At 55.1% G+C, this 22,032-nt stretch overlaps 2 protein-coding genes across 4 annotated transcripts in view; both read right to left on the bottom strand.

Moving 5' to 3' along the window:
• Positions 1-22,032, bottom strand: part of HNRNPM (heterogeneous nuclear ribonucleoprotein M) — a 297,965-nt gene that overhangs the window by 59,032 nt on the left and 216,901 nt on the right. The window lies entirely within an intron of this gene.
• RAB11B (RAB11B, member RAS oncogene family) lies at positions 5,075-15,824 on the bottom strand. Its single transcript, XM_027050508.2, has 5 exons — positions 15,691-15,824; positions 8,233-8,428; positions 7,157-7,350; positions 6,749-6,829; positions 5,075-6,094 (listed from the first exon to the last, which is right to left on the bottom strand). Exons 1-5 carry the CDS (start codon positions 15,728-15,730, stop codon positions 5,949-5,951), a joined length of 657 nt encoding a protein of 218 aa, XP_026906309.1. The 5' UTR covers positions 15,731-15,824; the 3' UTR covers positions 5,075-5,948.

Raw genomic sequence — 22,032 nt, 5'->3', positions numbered from 1 at the left:
GACAGAGAGAGACAGAGCATGAACGGGGAAGGGTCAGAGAGAGAGGGAGACACAGAATCTGAAACAGGCTCCGGGCTCTGAGCTGTCAGCACAGAGCCCGACGCGGGGCTCGAACTCACGGACCGCGAGATCGTGACCTGAGCCGAAGTCGGACGCTTAACCGACTGAGCCACCCAGGCGCCCCAAGAAGGTTTTATTTTAAAAAAATAAATAAAGAATTCTGGAGGAGGATGGCTGCCGGCATTGGCTTGGTCAAATGATGATAATAGGGTCAGCGACTCTGAGAGTTTTTTGGTCTGTTCCTCACGGTAGTGAAGATGTCTGCTGGGGTTCCAGGCATCATATCCTCAATCAAGGCAGGAAGAAGGGAGTGGCATGGAGGTGTTAGCCTTTTTTAAAACCAGATTACGGTTGCCAAATAACTTTTCTACCTCTGTCTTCGAGCACTTCCTTATATACGGGCTCAACAAAATGTTCCAAGGTGGCATTTTCTTGTTATTTTTACCTGCCCCAGCTCTGGAAGCAACCATGTCTCCCAAGGAGCCCTGGTTTTCATGGGGAACAACATTTAAAAACCAAGAGCTGGTTGCTAGGTGTGGTCACTGTTACTACAGTGGTTATCAATTCTTACTTTTCTCATTGTCATACGTGTGTGTATGTACCTCTATATAGACATTTACCTGCCTGTCTATCATCTGTCTGTCTATCCATCCATCCATCCATCCATCTTTAAAACCACGAGTGCACACCCATCCCTCTAATTCTAATCTAACACCAAACTTTATCCCAGACACTTTGCATATTTCTAACTTCCTGCTCTGACTGAGAAACCTATGTCTCATGATCCCCAGTACATCTACTCTTCTACACTCCCCCACCCCATGTATAGCCTAACTCCTAGATGCACTGGTCAAGACTCAGTCCCAGATATATACCTCCTGCTCAATTCCACCCCCATTGGGCACACTGGTTGCAAGCGTGGCTCCAACCAAGGAGTTAAATTCATGCACGTTAACTAAAAAAACAAAAACAAAAACAACGCAACAGTGACTGAAGGCTTCTTGGGAAGCCTTTGAGTTGGTACCCAAAATCTCGAAAATTACGAAATTCCAAAGCAGACAAAGAATGAAGAATTTATGCTGGCCCGTACAATCCACACCTCAGGGTAACTACGTAGGTGAAGGGAAACTTCTCTCTACAGATGTATTCTAGAAATAAGTGAGGGAGGCTAGATTTCGAATATCGCCATTCTGTAACCCTAATGGATTGTGAACCTAAGCGATACTTTGCAGCAGCTACAAAGGAGACACGCGCCACAAATGAGACATGCTGACATCATCTGCCTCCTAGCGCGTGCCCACATCACCTCCGAAGTGCCCAGTCCCAAATCTGATCACACTCCACATCTATTAATTTACAGGAAATGCAGGGGACAAAGGGACATGTTAAATGACACCCTAGAGGTCCCTAAAGACAAAAAGCAGATTGGTGGTTGCCAGAGACTGGGGAAGGAAGGGGAAATGGGGAGAAACTGCTTAATGGGTACGGGGTTTCTTTGTGGAGTGGTGAAAACGATTCCGTTGTAGAGTGTGATGATGTTTGCACAACCTTGTGCATATACTCGAAACCACTGGATGTGCATTTTTAAATGCTTCGAACGGAGAGGTTTAGGTTGGGTGAACTTTATCTCAAATTTTTAAAAAACAAAAAGGGAGAGATCACAGGGATGCTACCAGCAAAATTCAGACGGAGTGACCACAATACAAGTTTTAACTTAATTTAATTTAATTTAATTATTTTATGAGAGAGAGTGCATGTGCATGCATGCGAGCAGGAAAGGGTCAGAGAGAGAGAGAGAGAGAAGGAGAGAGAGAGATCCCAAGAGGCTCCACACCGCCAGTGCAGAGCCCCACCCGGGACTTCACACAGGGCTGGATCCCATGACCATGAGATCACTCACTGAGCCAAAATCAAGAGTCAGACATTTAACTAATTTAGCCACCCAGGCACAAGTCTTTGTATTTTAGAGAGAGGTACTGAAATATTTAAGGCTGGAATGTGTCTGGAATTGGCACACAGGAAGAGAATAGGGTGAAACCAGATTGGCTGAAGTTGGGTGATGGGCTGATAGGGGTTCTTTAGACTATTCTCTCCACTTTTATGTGTTTAAAATCTTTTGTGGGGCATCTGGGTGGCTCAGTGGGTTAAGCATCCAAGTCTTGATTTCAGCTCAGGCCATGATCTCACAGTTTGAGCTGATAGCACAGAGCCTGCTTGGGATTCTCTCTCTCTCTCTCTCTCTCTCTCTCTCTCCCTCTGTCCCTCCCCTGCTTGCTCTCTTTTTTATTAAAAAAATTTTTTTAATGTTTATTTTTGAGAGACAGAGCATGAGTGGGGGAGGGGCAGAGAGAGAGGGAGACACAGAATCCAAAGCAGGCTCCAGGCTCCGAGCTGTCAGCACAGAGCCCGACACGGGGCTTGAACTCACAGACCACGAGATCGTGACCTGAGCAGAAGCCGGACGCTTAACCGACTGAGCCACCCAGGCGCCCTGCTCTCTCTCTTTCTCAAACAAACAAACAAAAATATTTTGTAATAAAATCTCCTTAATGTAAAAAAAAAAATTCTTCCCCGTCTTTTCTCTCGGGCATTTTCTCCATTTGTTAGGGCTTTCTGGCCCCGGTAGGCACTCAATAAACACTGGGTGAGGTCTCATAGCTTAGTGGTTACAAACAGCTCTGAGGTTAAAAGTTGTTTGCTTCTTACTAGTTGTGGGACCCAGGGCAAGTCCCTTGCTTCCGTTTCTCATCTCTAAATCAGGGCTAGTAAGCTATGCCCACCTCCTAGGGTCATTATGAATACCATGACATGTCAAAGACTCACATTGTGTGGAATGTTCTCGTCTTTTTTTTTAATGTTTTTATTTTTGAGACAGAGAGAGACAGAGCATAAGCAGGGGACGGGCGGAGAGAGGGGGGAGCCACAGAAGCGGAAGCGGGCTCCAGGCTCTGAGCTGTCAGCACAGAGCCCGGTGTGGGGCTCGAACTCACGGAGTGTGATACCATGACCTGAGCTGAAGTAGGGCGCTCAACCGACTGAGCCACCCGGGCGCCCCTGGAGTGTTCTTGTCTTTTATGTCACAAGTTCCTCACAAAATTAAGCACAGAATCACCATGGACCCAAGCAGTTGCATTTCTGGGCATGTACCTGAAAGGATTGAGAGCAGGGACCCGAACACATATCTGTACATCCATGTTCACGGCCGCGTTACCCACAATGGCCGACAAGTGGAAGCCATTCTGGTGTCCGTCGATGGATGAATGGACAAACAGGAAGAGGAATGAATATCCATACGATGCACTATTATCACTCAGCCTTTTGTCAAAAAGGGAATTCTAACACCTGCTACGATGTGGACGGACCTCGAAGGCCTTATGCTCAGTGAAATAAGTCAGACACAAAAGAAACACATACCGTAAGATCCCACTCACACGAGGTCCCCAGGTCCTGAGAGGAGTTCCATCCACAGAGACAGAAGGTAGATAGATGGTGGGAGCCGGGAGGGTGGTGCAGGGGCAGGGGAGTCCGTGTTTCATGGGGACAGTTTGGGGAGATGGAAGGTTCTGGAGACAGATGGTGGGGGTGGCTGCTCAACACTGAATGTACTTAATGCCACTGAACTGTATGGTGAAAAACGGTCAGGATGGCCAATTTAATGTGTTTATTTTACCATACAAAAAAAAGAGAGACTTAAGAGCAGCACCTAGCACTGAGTGAACGTGCCGCACTTATTAAATCACGGAAATCTGAGTCATCGAAACAGCATCACTGGACTGCGTGACCCCCCAAGGGAACAGTGTCGGGTTAGTCTTGTTCCCCGGTACGTGCCTCCGGCCTGGCCAATCACAGAGGCTCAGGAAAGATCTGATCTCTGGACTACCTGAAACCCGCCAGGGTGCCTCATTACTTCACCTGGCCCACCTGAAGCCCCCACCCACTCTCTGCCCCCCTCCCCCATGCCCACACTGCCCAAATGGATTCAGCACCCCCGAGGTCTGTGTGAATGGCCCCTGGAGTGTGTGGCCCCACCAGATCCCCCCCCTCCCCCGCACTGTCCCACTGGTGGCCTTGGCCCACGCTGCTCCCTGGCTCACTCCAACTCTATAGGAACGGCTCCCTGTGGCTCAGGGCTCTTCTGGAAGGCCTCTCTGGGTTTGCTCAGCCCTCCAGGCAAGGTGGCCAAAGCCTGAAATTGGGAGAGACTAGACCCCCTTCTCTGGTGGCTCTTCTAGGGGTCAAGGGTATAAGGGGCCTCATGCCAGAGGGTGGAGCTTCTATAACAGCCCCCTGCCCTCACCTGAGGGGCCACAGTGAGTCCCGTGGCTAGTGCAGGGATGGGCTGGGGGGTTCACATAGGCCTGGGCTGGGGGGGGGGGGGGGCGGATAGCCACACTTCCTATATAGTGGGAAATGGTCCTCAGGCCAGCTCTGCCCACAGGGACCAGGGGAGAAGCTGGATCCTGGGGAGAGGCAGAGAACTCTGGGCTACCTGCCTCCCTCCCACTCGGCCCTCCTTAAAGGTCAGTCTGGGATGGGGAGAGCCGGGGTGGCTCTGGTACCACCAACGTTCCCCAGAGCAGCCCCTCTGCCTGTCCTTGAGGGGACCCCAGGTGATGAGGCAGCCGTGGACAGCAGGGATGAACAACCCCAAGGCTGTGAATGGGGGGCAGTGGACACGGCTCACGACCCCCCCCCCCGCCCCCCGCCAGGAGGCACCCCTGGATCCTGGACCGGGAAATTTAATACACCACCCGCCCCCCCCCCCCCCCCCCCGCCACAGGGGCAGCTTAGAGAGGATTCGATCCTCTCCCCCCCACCCCCGCCCCCCCAGGCCAAGGCCCCTGGGATCAGCTCGTGGGCCTCCGCATTGTCCCAAGCGGGGCCTCAACCTGGTCTTCTAGCTCCCTGGGGGGCCGGGCCAGGGTGAGGCAGCCCGCAGCAGGGCGTGGGCAGCGAGGAGGACCCAGGTGTGGCCGCCTGGCGGAGAGAAAGAAGACAAAGGCGCAGCGGCAGGTTTCTGTACAGGAAGTCGGAGTATACATTTTAGTAACGGGCTGAAGAAATGAGGCATCCGGGGCAACAGTGCAGGGGCCACAGGGAGAATAAGAGATCGAGAGCTGGGGTTTGGCGTAAATCTTACAAAGTGTATAAAGAATCTGTGTTTCTCTACAATAACAAAAAACCAAAGGCTACAAGAGCGGTTGTATATACAAAACACGGAGATATTGCTTCACTTGCAAACAGGTTCCGGACCAGACGGGAGACAAGACAGAGCGGGGCACAGGGAAGGACCGGAGAGCGCGCCGCGTGCAAAAGGAGGGGGAGGGGAGGGGGGGAGGGTCTTCTCCCAGCATAAATCTACAGGCGGGAGCTGGAGTCGCGCACGCACGGGAGAGGTCGAAGGCGTGTGCCGGTGCTGGCTGTGCGTGGGGGGACAGGGGTGCCGAGAGCCGAGAGTGTCCGCCTGCCCCGGCACCCTGGCGCCTTGCTCTTCGAGCATCAGCCCGGAAGGGGGTTCCGGATGGGGACTGCGGACCAGCTGGGCCAACTGGCCACAGAGGGCGGGAGGCAATCGCTCCCTGGAGTCTGCCGTGGAAAACCGGAGAAGCCCGCTCGGTGCGCCCATCCTTCTGGCCCATGCGCCCCGCCCCGCCGAGATGCACACGGAGGCCCCAGAAGAAACCGGGGCTTCCGGCTTTCCTCGAGCGAGCGGGCCGGCAGGTGCCGCCCACTCCTGTTCTTCCAGGCCCAGCGGGCCAGCCATGCGGAGCTCGATGGGAGGGCAGGAGCCAGTCACGGAGGGGGCGGAGAGGGGAGGGCAGGGAGGACGGCGGGGGGAGGGGCGGGCGGAGGACGAGGACGTGCACGCGCGGGGCGGCGCGGGGCGGTCACAGGTTCTGGCAGCACTGCAGCTTGGTGGGTTTCTGTCCGTCGGTGGTGGGCGGCACGCTGATGTCCACCACGTTGTTGCCGGGGGACTCGTCGTGGGCAGCGCGGTCTGCAATCTGCTTCTGCGACACGATGCGGTAGATCTCTGCGGTGGGGAGGGGGGGGAGTGGGGGGAGCAGGGGGTGAGCGCGCTGCGCGCCCCGCCCCCCTGCAAGGCTCATCTAGACCTCGCGCCTTGCCCCCGCCCCCCCAGGCTGAGCCCACAGCCCCCACTGTGCCCCCCCCCCCATCAGGTCAAGGGGAACCGTGGCAGGGGGTGGGCTCCTGGAGGTTTCCACCCTCACCCAGTGCTGGCTGTGTGCTCAGCAAGGCAAGACCGTATCTGGTCACATATAGCCCTCCCCCACGCCCGGCCTCTTATCCTGTAAGATCAGAGCTCCCCCCCCAAACCCCCCCGGAATAAACTCTCAGAAGCCCGAGGGCCCTGCGCCCCTGATGCCGCCTGCTCCGCAGCTGCCCAAGCTGGCTGTTCTCTGGTGAAGCCAGGGAGGGCCCCCCTGGAGAAGCTGGGTGGACGGAGGGTCTCTATGTCCTGAGTGACAGCAGGGCCGCGATCTGGCCTGAGGCCATGGAGCACGCCATGTCTGTTCTCTGTCCAGACCCACTCACAGGTTTAAAGAATAAAGCTCCAGAGGTTATGTTCCGGAGCCTGCAACCCCAGTGGCCGGTGCTCCTGTCACGCCCGCCCTCCCCAGGCACGCGGGGGGCCACCATGGCTTCAGCCAGGCCCTGTGACCACCTGTGAGGATGTTCTTGAAAGCTTCCTCTACGTTGGTGGAATCCAAGGCTGAGGTCTCAATGAAGGACAAGTTGTTCTTTTCTGGAACAAAAAGAATAATGCCCAGGTGAGCGGGGAGGTGGTGGAGGGTGCTGTCCTGTGCCCTCTCGGGGACCCTGCTTGCCTGGCCCAGGAGAAAGAAGGGTTGGGGTCAAAGAGAGAGGACCGAGATGCCCACGCATCAGGAAGGGGAAGCTGGCACTGAGGCCGTGGGCACAGACAGGGAAGATGGCAGGGGCCGGGGTGGGGGTGCTGCCTGACTTCCAGATGCTTCTCCGATGCCTCAGTCGCATGCCTTTCGGGAATGTGGCCCGTGGGGGAAGCCCCGGCAGCCCCCAGCCTCACCCGCTCCGGCCCAGCGTGACTCACCTGCAAAGGCACGAGCCTCGTCAGTGGGCACGGCCCGCAGGTGGCGCAGGTCACTCTTGTTGCCCACCAGCATGATGACGATGTTGCTGTCAGCGTGGTCCCGCAGCTCCTTCAGCCAGCGCTCCACGTTCTCGTAGGTCAGGTGCTTGGCGATGTCATACACCAGCAGGGCACCCACCGCGCCGCGGTAGTAGCTGTGGGGCAGGACGCGGGGCCCAAGCCTGAGCCCGCTGCCAGTTCCCTGCACCAGGCTCCGGGGGCGGCATTCCTCAGCCCACACACAGAGCAGGAGGCACAGGGCCCGCCCGAGGGGCAGCCGTGGTGGCCTCACGGGAGACGCTTGTATCCCGAGGTTCAGGCTCTACTCCCCAGGTTCAGCTGGGGAATACGGGACCAGAGGAAGTAGTCTGGGACCCAAAGTCAGAAGACACCCTTGGGGTCGGCCACAAAAGGGGAGAAGGAAAGGGCCACTGCTGGGCAAGAGCTCCAGCGCCCACCAAAGGCTCGGCCGGCCTGACCACCAAGGAGGCTGACGGACACACACCCATCCCGAGGGATTAAGGACATGAGAAGGTGACCAGCGGGGGGAGTCCGGTGGACGCAGCTGACTGACAGGGAAGGTCTGGGAAGAGGCAGCCCCAGTGGGTACTGGTGGCCGGGGAGCACCAAGAGCCGCGTGGGAGGACAGGACAGGTGTGGGACCAGGTGGGAGCTGAAGCGCAGAGGGAAGCTGAGGGAAGGCAGGCAGGGCTGGCGAGCGGCCACAGGGGCCCAAGCCGGTCCGGGATAACAACTCTCATCGTGCAGCCAGCTCCCAGCAAAACCGCAGGGCTTCACGGGACTCCGGGGGCCAGAGACACTGCAGGACATGCCTGCCCCGGGGTCACAGAGTGGCCGAGACTCGGCACACGGGTCTTCCCGAGGATCCCCTAGCTCCTGGGGGTCTTGTCCCTCCACCGCGGGCCCCCCGCCCTCAGAGATCCGCTCTCTCCTCCTCCGATGCGACTCCTACCCATCCTTCTCCCCAGGGGCCCCCCACCCACGGCTGCCTGCATCACCCCGGCCCTGTCGCTCACGCAGAGGTGATGGCACGGTAGCGCTCCTGGCCGGCGGTGTCCCAGATCTGCGCCTTGATGGTCTTGCCGTCCACCTGGATGCTGCGGGTGGCAAACTCCACGCCGATGGTGCTCTTGCTCTCCAGGTTGAACTCGTTGCGGGTGAAGCGTGATAGCAGGTTGCTCTTCCCCACGCCTGAGTCCCCAATGAGCACCACTTTGGGGGCAGGAGGGACACGGGTAAGACTCTGCGGGCCGGCGTCCCTGAGCCAAGGCCCACACACCACCCACGGCCACCTACAGAACGGTGGCGTCCCAGGTGCGGGGCCAACTTGGAAACCGACATCGGGGCGGTCGGAGCCCGAGGCACCGCGTTTCCCGGGGCAGAAGCAAACAGAGGCTCTGGGCTTCCAGAAGCACAGCCACTGCGGACAGCACGACACCCCTGCCGTCTCTGGTCTCTTCAGAGCAGAGCTGCCTCAGCTGCGGTGTAGGGACCCAGACATTCTGGCAGGCAGGCAGGCAGGCAGGCAGGGTGGGGATCCCACTCGGAACCCCTGAACCTCCACGGCAGCCCGGTGGCCAAGAAAGCTCCAGGGCTGGGCAACCTTGGGCAAGTCACTTAACCTCTCTGGGCTGCCTTTTTCTGCAAGGGGGGGACTCGAGGAGAAACGGCAGGATCAGAACCCCGCTAGCATCTAGCGTGCTAAGACAGGCAGGGGAGCGGTTGTTACTACAGTTCCCCTGGGTTCTTACCTGCAGGGGTCTGTCTCTGGAGCTGTAAGTAACAGGAAATGGGAAGCCTCACCCCCCGCGCCCACCCTCTGCTTCCTTCTGGAGAGCTACTGCAAGCCAATCCACATTCGGGCCCCAGCACAGTCACAGCTGGCTCATGCGGAACAGGAATGTGCCCTCTGGATGCAGCTGGGAGGGGACAGAGCCCGCCACCCCCACGGCCCCAGAGTCAGCCCTTTCTGCAGACATCCAGAGCAAGAGTCGTCCTGAAGAGGGCAGAGCAGGCCCCTCCAGTCTCTGCCTTTATCCCGCTCTTTCCCAAGTTTCCTGCCCCAGCCATAGAAGCATTGCCTGTAGGGACCAAGGCGCCCCAGGCTCTGTGACAAGGCCACATGACATGGTCCAGGAGTCTGAGCCCAAGAGGCTGTCCTTAGACCCAGGTAGTCTCACCTCTGTGTGTGCACAGTGTATGTGCCGCACACACACGCGCGGCTATACGTACAACGTAGAAGAAACAGTACGCGGCTGTCTGGCCAGAGACCCCAGGCAGAAACTACAAGTGGGGGCCTTGGGCTCTGGCACCCAAGGGTGGGTCTGTCCAGTGGAAAGTCACGGGGGCTGTAGGCTTGGTCACTCACAGCCAGTTAAAAGTTTTTCCTCGGTGGAAAGTTGTATATGTGCATGCCCAAATTCCCACGGCTTCTGACCGGCGTCACTGCCCCCACTCTGGTCGCAACACACGCGTCCCTCCGCAGCCCTGGTGGTTACGCTCCTACCAACAGGCTGTTTTCCTGGAGGCCACCAGAGGGCGCCCGTGAGCTGCCAAGCCAGGCCCCGCCCTCCTCTGCCCACAGCCTTCCAGGGCGCCCACCTCCCTGGGGTAAAAGTCCAAGTCCAGGCCCACCCACAGAGCCTTGCATGACCTGCCCCGTGCCCTCCCTGCCCTCCCCTCCTCCCTCTCTCCCTCTCGCCCACTCTGCTCCTGCCACACGGGCCTCCTCACCAGGACCAGGAGACATACAGGGGCACGTTGCACTTCGCCTGGACCATTCTTCCCCAGGTACCTGCCTGGTGTCTGCCCTCGCCTCCTCGGTGTGGTCCCTCTGATGGCACTCGACCAAAGAGGCCTTCGCTGCCATCCGCTTAAAAGCCCACTCCCTGCCCCACCCGACTTCCTCCACAGCTCTTCCCACTCTCTCACACTGCAGCTTTCACTTATTTATTTAGTCTTTCCCACTGGGCTACAAGGGCAGGAACCTCAGACAGTCTCCTTCCCTGCTGGGTCCCGGCCTGGTGCAGCGCCCAGCACGCAGGAAGCACCTGATCCACGCCTGCAGAATGAACCGATGCCAAGGCGGCCGGTGGAGCGTCCCAGCCTCCCTGCCCCCTGGAAGATGCCCAGGTTACCATCCTCAGGCCGCAGGTGAGGAGGCAGGCAAGGCACCCAGGACCCAGCACCCTCTCTCGGCCGGCTACTTTAGAGCCAAGAACACTAAGAGCAAGAAGAATGTTTAATGAGCCTGTACTGGGATGACTCGGTCGGTTAAGCGTCTGACTTCAGCTCAGGTCATGATCTCGCAGTCTGTGGGTTCGAGCCCTGCATGGGGCTCTGTGTTGACAGCTCAGAGCCTGGAGCCTACTTCAGATGCTGTGTCTCCCTCTCTCTCTCTGCCCCTCCCCTGTTCATGCTCTGTCTCTTTCACTCTCAAAAATGAATAAATGTTAAAAAAAAATTTTTTTTAAATGAGTCTGTACTAAGAAAGCCCTTGATTGGACCCCCCTCACACATGTCTCATGTAACCTTTACGGGTTAGGAAGTGGGAGAATGCCAAGCCTAACGCAGGCTCGCTCCTACCTCCCAACCATGGTCACCAGACAGTGACTTGCCCAGGTCCTCCTGGCTGGAAAGCTGTCCATCAGGATTTGAACCCATGTCTTCTGCATCCAGGGCTGAGCTCAGGGGCGGGGGGGAGGCCTCCTGACTCTTGGAATACATGGCAAACTCCTGCTCATCCTTCAAAACCCCTCAAGTCAGGCCTCTCCTCTCCCCTCAAACCACCATGTGGTCTGGCCCACGGCACCTGTGATAACAGGGCCAGTGTTCTCTTGTGACACTGGGGGTGCCCAACAGAAGATGGCGAGCTGACTTCAGAGAAAGGTGGAAAGAGTGGGGACGGACATGGGCCCGTGGCTCTCAGCCATGCTGTGGGGCCCACCACCTACACCCCCAAGCCCTCCCCTCCTTCCCACGCGGCCAGGGGGACCTGGCCAAGGCTGGAGGGGTGTGCTCACAATTTTTATACCCTTAGGAATAGAACAGGAAATGACCAAGAGGGTGCCTTTTGGGCCCTGCCCTGTATCCCCACCCCTACGTGCTCCCTCCCTTCCCAGCCTTGGCACAACTATACAACTTTAGAGTCCCCTTGGCCCCACCCACTCTGCTGTGGCCTAGCCAACAAGCCCCTTAGCACCTCGGGCCAGGCTCAGCCCTAAAGGCTTTGTGACTGTGTTCTCAGGGCCACCCCTGGGACAAATGTTCATATTATCATTCCCCTTCTACAGTTGGGGACACTCAACCCAGAGTGACAAAGTTTCTGATCCAGGGTCCCCCAGTGAGAAAGTGGAGGCCAGAGCAGGATGAGAGCCACCAGCCACGGCCCAGATGAACAACGGGAAGGCCAGGCTGCTTGGACAGTCCCTGGCACACGGTGCCCAACGCAGAGAGGTGGCCGGTGGGGCAGTGGCCAGGCTGGCCCCTTGTGCAGGCTGGGAATGAGAACGGCATTGTCCAAGGCACAAGTGATCTACTGTCTTGGGGGAAATAAAGGGCCCTTGAGGACACAGCCCGTAGAATTTCCACAGAAGTTGGTGGCACCGATGGCCAGGGAAACTGCCTCCCTGGACATGCCATTTGGCTGGCAGAGCAGGCAAGCCCAGTTGGCAAAAACAAGGAGCTGGCACCTCTTAAAGCCCAGGGTCCTCTGACCTGCCCCACGATAGCACGGCACCCCTGGAGCCTGCACTCAGGACACTCATGGACTGAGTGGCCATTTGGGGGGGTAGGGGAGCTGGGTCCCCTACTCCAGCAAGAACAGGACCCTGCCTCTCCTGCAGGAAGCCAGCCCTGACCATCCCAGGCCCCAGGGACTGGCGCTTGGGGGCAATCTTGCCACAGCCATGTCCTGGGGCGTCAGAGTAGATGACAGACAGGTGCCCAAGGCCAGGACACAGGGAAGGCTGCTCACTGGAGGAAGATGGTGCGCTTGGGTCCTTACCAGCGGGTCTGGTGGGGGGCCTGCCCGGGCTGGAGAGCCAGGAGGCTGCCTCGGAAGCACTCAGCGGAGGCGGGTGAGCACTGGGGCCTGGCCTGTTCTGTGGGTGCCGGCTGCAACTCTCTGCTCGACCCCTTTCCCAAAAGGACTTGAAGACGGTCCAGGGGTAGACAAAGCCTGGAGGGCAAGGTCCTGGGCTACCTCAGCAGCGTCCCACTTCAACCCACATCCTCACAGGCTAGGTGAGTGGCCAGGGGCTCTAGGAAGTCCTCGGCGGCCCTTGGGGACATAGCTGCTCCCACTGTGGACCCCGCAGCCTGGCCTACCAGAAGAGAGGTCAGAGGTGGCCCCCAGGGATTGATCTGCAGGCTGGGAAAATAGCCCCATGGCTGACAGGATAAAATGTTAGCAGGATAAACGTGCAGATCTATAATTAGGTACAAATAAACAACCTTACTCCTGCGGGAGGAGGGGAATGTGCAGTGAGGAAAACACCCAGGGGGATTCTATTGGCCTTGGTCTTGGAGGTCAAGGGAGCTAACGTGTGATGTGGCTGCCAACATAACCAAGGCGGTGGCAGGAGGGCTAAACAAGGGGCAGGCTGTGTCCCGGGTGAAAAGTGTGGCCTCTCCGTGCCAAGGGAAGGGCCAGAAGGTGACTAAAGCCTGGGGGAGGCTGAGCACAGGGTTGGGGGCAGGAGGATCATTGGCGCCCCCCCCCCCCCCCGCTCCTGAACGGCCCCCTCCGACCAGGAAGCAGGGCTGGCAAGCCTCGAGGTCAGAAAGTTGGCCCCTGTGGGGTGCCTGGGTGACTCAGTTGGTTAAGCATCTGACTCTTGGTTTTGGTTCAGGTCATGATCTCACGGTTCGTGAGTTCAAGCCCCTCGTTGGGCTCTGTGCAGATGGCATGGAGCCCGCTTGGGATTCTCTCTCTGCCCCTCCTTTGCTCATGCACTCTCTCTCTCTCTCTCTCTCTCTCTCTCAAAAAGAAGCAAAACATTTGATAAAAAACAAACAAACAAACAAACAAAAAAGAAAGTTGGCCCCTGTCACCCCTTCTGGTACACTCTTACCTTGTGCACTTGTCTAATGCCCAGACCTGCCCCTCTGCAGGCCACAGGGGTCTTAGGAGGGTCCAGGGCGACAGTATAGTCATGTTTCTGTCTCAGCTGTCTTGTCACTGGCAAGTGATGGGACAGTGGTGGCTTGCCTACCTGCTGGCTTCTTTTCCTTTCTTCTGTATGTGCCAGACCCACCCAGTTTCCTTTTCCCGTTTAAGTGAGTGAAAAACTGAGTGGATTTAAAGAGATACATGAAAAGACAATGAGGAGACCTCCAATAAGGCATCCGTGTGGATAGGTGATCTCAGATGACCGCAGTCTGGGAAGTACTGACCTTGTGGGTTAGACTTTCACTCCTAACTCTGCTCGGAAAGGTCAGCAGGGCACCTGCCAACTCAGGAAAGGAGGCCAGTGGGGGAGGAAAGCAGGACAGGCAACCTCCCCACCCCCACCCCTGCCAATTGCCGCAGAAGTCAGATCTGTGTTTCCAGGAAGCAGACTCTGGAGATTGAGTCCCGGGAAGCACACAGCCGCCCCACTGCCCCTGACCCAGTAACGGTGCTTCTGGGAACGTACTTCAAAGAAATAACCCAAAGGGCAAAAGATGACTGGGAAAAACACTGAACTGAGTTATTTATAACAGCAAGTGCTTGAAAATAACAAGTGGGAAAGCACCATCAAAACCTGGCGGTGACTCCTGGGGAAACGCCCCCCTGCCCTGGGGGTCCCCATCCAGGCGGGTGACCAGTCAGGACCTGGGGAGCAGTGGCCTCCGGGCACCAGCTGCAGCAGGATGGAGTCCAGTCCACCTGTCGCCAGTCCCCAAAGCCCTGATTGAGCTTCCCTGGCCCCTAACGTGAGACCCCAAGGCTCAGTCAGGCCTTGGACTCATGCTTGCTGACCACACAGCTTCACCTGCCAGTGACGTATCAGCCTGCACACAGCTCCTTGGGCCCACGGTGCTGTGTGCCAACTCTGGGCCTTTGCATGGGCCCTCCCCCAGCCCAGAAGCCTCTCACCACATGGATATCCCAGGTAGGGAGCGCTCCACCTGGCTCTCCACAGCCCCAAGATCCCCAGGCTCCCAGCCCCAACGTGTTAGAGGAGACCACAGACACAATGGTCAGCGACGGACACAGACTGCACTCCCAGGGATCTCCAGGCTTGCCCAACGAGGGGGAGATACCAACAGCTGGTGTGGGAGGCAGACCCTCAAGCGGCAGGCGGCAGGACAATGGTGTCTCACGGGGCCCCAGGGTAGCTATCAAGGGCAACCACTGTCGTCCAGGGAGCCCAGAACGGACAGCACAGGACCTGGCCAAAGCCCAGGTTGGCACCGTGAAGCCAGTGACTCTGAAATCAGTGCACAACGCCAGCGATGTGGATGGCGGGAGTCTTCCCAGCTGGGGCTGCGGGCTGAGGGAGCTAGGCCAGCAATGGCTGCCTGATCTGCCGAGGCCTCACTCGAGGCTCTAGAGCCCTCTGTCCCTTGGGCAGGGACGATCCTCCAGCAGGCTGGCGGAAAGCAGGACTACCAGTGTGCGTGTGTGGGGAGAGGTGGTCTGATAAGCTTATTAGTCCCATATATACTCCTTAGGTGGTAAAGCCCACAGCTGACCTGGATTCAAATCCTGCTCCAACACGTGCCCTCTCTCTCTGGGTCTCAGTTTCCAAGTCCACAGAGAGAGGCTGGAGAATATCGACGACTTCACAGGGCTGGGGTGAATTCATGCAACGAATTCATGAGCGGGAATGCTTGGGAAAGGGCGGGTACTTCGATAATTAAGAGTTCTGAGAGCTCAAAGATAATTGTTGCGGTTAACCAGCAAGCCTGGCACACACAGTCCCCCCGCCAGGCGCCCCTCCAAGCAATTCTGGGTCAGCACCCCACTCCAGGGTCCCCTACCACACACCTCAACCCCTACCACGCCGTCTCTTCCCGCCCCCAGACATGCTGCTACCAATCAGGGCTGGCTCCTCCCATTCCGCGAGAGCACCACCCCCACCTGCCCCGTCCCAGCCCACTTCTTGGGCACGCCCACCACGCCCTAGCCCCGCCTCTGGCGGCCCCGCCCCCGTCTCGAATGGAGCTTTCCACCCAGCCCGGCCCGCCAAACGCTGGGGAGGCCCGGCTCCCGGAGGCCCCGCCCCTAACGGCCTCTCCCACCGCTTCGGGCCCCACCCCCTCTCGGCCCCAGCCCCGCCTCGGCGCATCCAAGGCCCCCAGGCCTCTCTGGGCCGCCGGTCCGGTCCGCAAAGCTGACTGAGCCCAGACTTCCCTGGCCTTCCCGGCTGCCTGACCCGCCGGGCCCCAAGTCCCGGGCTCCGGCCTGGGCCCAGCGGTCTGGAGCTCAGCCTCGGTCCGCCACCTCCCCGTCGTCCCCTCGCCCGTTTGTGTCCCACCGACCGCACCTTTGAATAGGTAGTCGTACTCGTCGTCCCGGGTCCCCATTGTCCTGGCGCTTCCGGCGGGATCGGCGACTCCGCAGCCCCACCACAAACACCCGACGGGGGCGGAGCCGGCGCCGCGCAGAGCGGCGGATGGATGACCAATAAGAGGCGGGTGGCGTAGCGACCGGCAGCCAGGGCAACCAATTACAGGCGGAAGCAGAGCCTCAGGGGTGGGCGCTGCCTGAGATCCACCCCTCTCGCCCTCGGTCTCCTGGAGAAAGGCGGAAGGAATGCGGACCTTTTTGAAGTGACGGCCGCGTCAGCCTATCAGAGGTGGTCTCTGGAAGGCGGGGCGGAAGACTGTAAGAATGAAACAGATTGATGGAGCGAGTAACCAATGAGAGGCCTGATTCAGGAGGTCCCGGAGTACCAGAGGACCTGTCCGGGAAGGGAAATGGGTCTACGTCCAGGTGATGTTACGCTATTTAACGTCCCGATGACGTCATAGGTCAATACGCTCTGCTCTGCCTCCTCCGCCTTGGCAAATGACCGTTTCCGGGGGCCTCTGAGCTGGTGGGGGAGGGGGGATTTCCACCTAGTGTTTCCCTGTCCTCGCTTGGTTGGGTTTCCATCACTACGTTTCTGAGTCATTAAGATACCCCTCTACCTCAGTTTTCTCCGCTATATAACGGAAGGAACTCACCTCCTGGAATCTTTTGAGGATAACTAGATCAATTCCCTAAACACTCAGTAAATCAACCATCCACTTTCTGTCATTAAGTCTTTAGCAAATATTTATGAAATCCTTCCTGGACGTCAGACTCTCTCCAACATGATCTCCCCTTCTCTAAATCCTCGCCTTGTTTTATTTCGCATCCCCACCTGACCACCCCGAGGGTTTATCACTACCTGACATTAGATTATGTATTTCTGGGGGTGTCTGGCGGGCCCAGTCGGTGGAGCCTATGACTCTTGATCTCAGGGTGGGGAGTTTGGGCCCCACGTTGGGCGTAGAGCTTATTTTAAAAAAAGAAAAGAAAAAGAATATATATATTCTTTTTTATATTCTTTATATATTCCAGCAGAACATCAGCCCCATGAAGGCAAGGACTGTCTGTCACTGTGGGTGCTGTGTCCCCAGTGCTCAATGAATAGTTGATCAGTGATGAATAATATAACCAGAGAGCTCTGTGCTAGTTATTTTGTTATGACCATAATTGTAATTATTATAATTGCCTCCTAGCCCTCATCCCTGGATTGTCCAACAGGCATCTCAGACACTAATTTGGTCTCTTCTTCCAGGTCTACTCCTCCCCCTGTGACTGTGTTCTCCCCACACCACCCCCTACCTCGTGCTGCTCCAATGCCCATCTCACAGCCAAAGGTCATGGACTCCTCTCTCTCCTCCTTTTTTTTTTTTTTTTTTTTCAACGTTTATTTATTTTTGGGACAGAGAGAGACAGAGCATGAACGGGGGAGAGGCAGAGAGAGAGGGAGACACAGAATCAGAAACAGGCTCCAGGCTCTGAGCCATCAGCCCAGAGCCCGACGCGGGGCTCGAACTCACGGACCGCGAGATCGTTACCTGGCTGAAGTCGGACGCTTAACCGATTGCGCCACCCAGGTGCCCCACTCTCTCCTCCTCTCTTAGTCCCCTGCTTCTTCCTCCCCTCTTTTCCCTCAGTTGCATTATTCTGTTCCTCTTCCCTCCTAAATTTCTGACCACTTCTCACCCCCTCAATCCTAGACCTGTCGTTAGTCCCTGGACCAGTACAGTTGTCCAGTACAGAATCTTTTTCCTGTACTCAAACTTGCCACCCTAAGATCAAGAGTCATATATTCTACCGACTGAGCCAGCCAGGCGCCCCAGTCAGAGCAGTCTTTTATTTTATCTTATCTTTTAAAGTTTATTTATTTGAGAGAGAGAGAGAGTGCATGCGCAATCAGGAGAGGGAGAGAGAGAGGGAGAGAAGAAATCCCAAGCAGGCTTTACAGGAGGCTCAAACTCAGGAACCCATGAGATCATGACCTGAGCCCAAATCAAGAGTCAGATGCTTAACCGTCTGAGCCACCCAGGAGCCCCTAGGGCCGTTTTTTAAAACATAAGTCAGATTGTCTCACTCTGCTGTTTAAAAATCTTTCGGTTCTTCCTTTAGTAAGCATTTACTAAGCACATGCTAAGTGCCAGGTAGGACTCTAGGTGCTAAGGATACAGTATCGAATGAGACAAAGTCCCAGCCCTCACAGAGCTGACAGTCTGATGGGGTCAGGCAGATGAAAAACCAGTAAACAACATGCACAAGGTAGTTTCAGAATGGGAGGCGTGCAGTGAGGGGAATGACTCACATTATGTGATCGTGGCGTTCCTTAGCTAGGGACCCAGGGAAGGCATCCTGGAGCAGATGGCGTTTGCCCTAAGTTTGGGGAAAGGGGAGGAAATGGTGGGAACAGCATTTCAGGGGGGACACAACAGCAAGTGAGAGAGACTCTGATGGATCTGAACAGCCAGATGGCCGTGGTGGCTGGAGAATTGGATCCAGGGACCAAGAGCTCAGAAGAGGTGAAAAAGCTGAGACCGGAAGCCAGACCAGAGTGGCCCCTCCCAGGCTTTGTCGGCACACTCCTGGGTGGCTGGCTTGGAGAGCACTTTCCTGCTCAAACCCCCTCCCGCCCCCAGTTCCCCATCCCCACTTCCTGCCCAAATGCTGCAGACAGGGGGCGCTATGCACTGATTCCCCCAGCGAGCTTCACTTTCCGATGACGTCACTAGGCTTTTGATGTCACTGTGTCCTCTTCCTGGAATGTCGTCTCCCTCCCCCACCTTCTTGGTGGAATTTTCATCCTTCTTTGAAAATTGCCTGAAAAGTCATCTTCACCCTGAAGCTTTTTCTCCGGTCTGAGTCAGGGTCCCTTCTCCTGCCCGCCCCCCCCCCCCCCCCCCAGCGTAGCTCAGAGTGATAATAGTGTTTGTAATGACGATTGATGTTTATATTGTGTGCTCACTACTAGCCAGACGCTGTCTGGACTGCTTTTCATTTACTGCTGCATGAAATCCTCACAGCACCAGGAGAAGAGAAAGGGGTGGGAATGGGAGGGTGGGGTACCAGTGCCCCCCCCTCCCATTTTCCCGATGCAGGAGCTGAAGCCATCAAGATTTAGTACACAGTCTCTAGTCAACCAGGAGAATGATGTCGCTGAAGAGCTGAATGGGTCTGGATTCACATCCTGGCTCTTGTTTGGTTCCCAGTCATGGTGGTTCTTTGTGTTGTTCCTGGAGACGGAAGAGAGGAGGAGAAGGGACAGTTTGGGGAGGGGGGGGATGAGCTTTCTTGGCAGAGCTTGAGAATTAAAATGGCGTAGGTGGGGGAACCCCCTCCCTGCCAACCTCCACAGACGGAACTTCCCACCAGTTCCAACCATAACGGGCTCAAGGGAGACTCTGCAAGCCCGCCTAGTATAGGACACCGCCAGACAAGGAGCCTGGAGGAAGTCTGGCCTCCAGCTGAGGAGTTCATCACCCGTACTCAGCCAGGGCCCCACGGAAGTTACTGTGTCCCAGCATCATCCAGGAAGAGTCACCGGAGAAGAAAGTCACAGACTTTTCTTCTACCAAAAGAGGCCCCCTACTACCTTAGGAGCACTTAGGAGGCATATTAGAAAAATATATTCCCCTGTTAAAACAGCAGCTAAGGGACACCTGGGTGGCTCAGTCGATTAAGTGTCTGAAGTTTCCGACCCTTGATCTCAGTGTTGTGAGTTCAAGCCCCATGCTGGGTGTGAAGCCTACTTAAAAACAAAAACAACAAACGAACAAAACACACACACACACACACACACACACACAGCAGCTGGGCCCTCAGGACACAGACAGATGTTGCCTTTCCCTAACATGTGTCCTGGAGATAAGGCATCACATATTCCAAGCCATAAGATAGGAGTGACAATTGTAGGCAGTACATTAAATAGCATTGACCCACAAGCTGAGAAAGTCTTAACTTTTTCCCAGTTTTGAAGTATTTTATCATCTATCAAGGAGAAAGGCTTCTTTCTTGCTCATCCATCCATCTTGAACGGTTTTCTAGCCCCATCTCCCCTTTTTATACAGAGCCCCGAGGCAGGCTGAGAGCCTTCAGAAGGCAACAGGATCTGGCTAGAATTTTCTTGCCCACATTTTACTGTGAAGTTTTAAAAATACGCAGAAAAATGGGAAGAACTGTACAGAGAATACCTAGATTCCACTATTAACATTTTGCTTTATTATACACCCATCTCTCTATCCAACCAGCCATCATCTTATTTTTTGATGCGTTTCAAAGAAAGTTGAAAATTTGGAGGACTCTAATGTATCGCATGGTGATTTTAGTTAGTACTTGAAAGTTGCTAAGAGAGGAGACATTAAATGATCTCACCACAGGGGTGCCTGGGGGGCTCGGTCAGTCGAGCATCCAACTCTTGATTTTGGCTCAGGTCATGATTTCATGCTTCTGTGAGTTTGAGCCCCACATCCGGCCCCGTGCTGGCAGTATGGAGCCTTCTTGTGATTCTCTCCCCCGCACCCCCCCCACCTGCTCCTCCCGTGCTCTTTCTCTCTCTCTCCCAACAAATAAAATAAATAAATGTTCTTACAACAACAACAAAAAGAAAGAAAGAAAGAGAACTATGTGATGTGATGGAAGTGTGGTAATCATTTCACAATATATAGGTGTATGAAATCAACACATTGTACACCTTAAACTTACACAATATCATATGTCAGTTGTATCTAAAAAAGCTGGGGAAAAAATGAAAGAAAGTTGAATACATTAGTCTACTTCCCCTTGTAAACACTTCAGCATGCATGTCATCAACTCGAGTTCAATATTCGTTTATGGCTCTTTTTGTGTTTTCTTCTTCTAAGGTGAAAATTACATATAATGCAATATAGATCTTCAGTGTCCATTCACAGAGACAAAGGCATATGGCGGAGTCACCCATCTCTAGGAAGGCTCAGAACGTCACCATCACCGGGGAAGGCTGCCTCATGCCCACTTCTCAGTCAAATCCCGCCCATTTTTCCAGTGTCAACCACTATTTGTATTTTTCCCCCCAGTCAAAAGTGCCTCACTTTGGACCATCAATTACAGGCCAAACTATCTGTGATAGGAAGGGCTTTGAAGGTAAGCTTGGTGAGAGCAGGAATCTTTCTGTTCAGTAGGATTTAGTTTCCAAGCACTTACTACAAGTGTTTGGCATGTAGTAAGAACTCTATAAATATGAGTTGAGTTTCTATACATATTTTTATGTACGTAAGGCCAACTTTTTTAAAAAGCCAACTTAGGGGCCCCTGGGTGGTTCAGTCAGTTAGGCCTCTCTCTCTCTTTTTTTTTAAAGCTTATTTATTTACTTTGAGAGAGAGAGCGCAGGGGAGGGGCAGAGAGAGAGAATTCGAGAGAATTCCAAGCAGGCTCCACACCATCAGCACAGAGCCCGATGTGGGGCTCGAACTCATGAACTGTGAGACCATGACCTGAGTCAAAACCAAGAGTTGGATGCTTTTTAAAATTTTTAAATTTACATTTATTTATTTATTTTTGAGAGACAGAGAGAGACAGAGCACAAGTGGGGGAGGGGCAGAGAGAGAGAGGGAGACACAGAATCCCAAGCAGGCTCCAGGCTCTGAGCTGTCAGCACAGAGCCTGACGCGGGGCTCGAACTCACAAACCGTGAGATGACCTGAGCCAAAGTCGGACGCTTAACTGACGGAGCTACCCAGGCACCCCCCCAAGAGTTGGATGCTTAACCAACTGAGCCACCAGGCCTCTGTGCGGGCTGTGCAGAGCCTGCTTGGGATTCTCTCTCTCTCTCTCTCTGCCCCTCCCCCTCTCAAAATAAATGAACATTTTTGAAAAATAAAAAATAAATAAAAGAGCCAACTTAAAGGAAAACTTTGGCTGATGTGGCAAAAAATGTAAAGAATCTACCCAAAGCACTGCTTTCATGTAAACACTAGAACTGTACTGGCCAATATGGTGGTCATTAGCCTCTTGGCTACTGAGCCCTTGCAATACGGCCAGTCCAAATTAAGATGTGTCATAAGCGTAAGCTAAACACTGGATTCCAAAGCCTTAGTACAGAAAACAAGCAGTGTCAAATATCTCATTAATGACTTGTGTATCACTCACATGTTGAAATGACAATATTTTGGTTGCATTGGGCTTGATAAAAATACATTTCTAAAATTAATTTCATCTGTTTCTTTTTTTTTTCTTTGTTTTTTTCTCCCTTTTTTTAAATGTGACTATTAGAAAAAAATTAAAATGCATGACTCACATTATATTTCTATCAGATGGCTGGGTGCTAAACAGTTCATTGTGATTCACATGT

The sequence above is a fragment of the Acinonyx jubatus genome, chromosome A2, assembly GCF_027475565.1.
Source record: "Acinonyx jubatus isolate Ajub_Pintada_27869175 chromosome A2, VMU_Ajub_asm_v1.0, whole genome shotgun sequence".
Classification (NCBI taxonomy): domain Eukaryota; kingdom Metazoa; phylum Chordata; class Mammalia; order Carnivora; family Felidae; genus Acinonyx; species Acinonyx jubatus.
The sequence above is the reverse complement of the archived record's forward strand: the minus strand, read 5'-3'. Positions and strand labels throughout refer to the sequence as shown.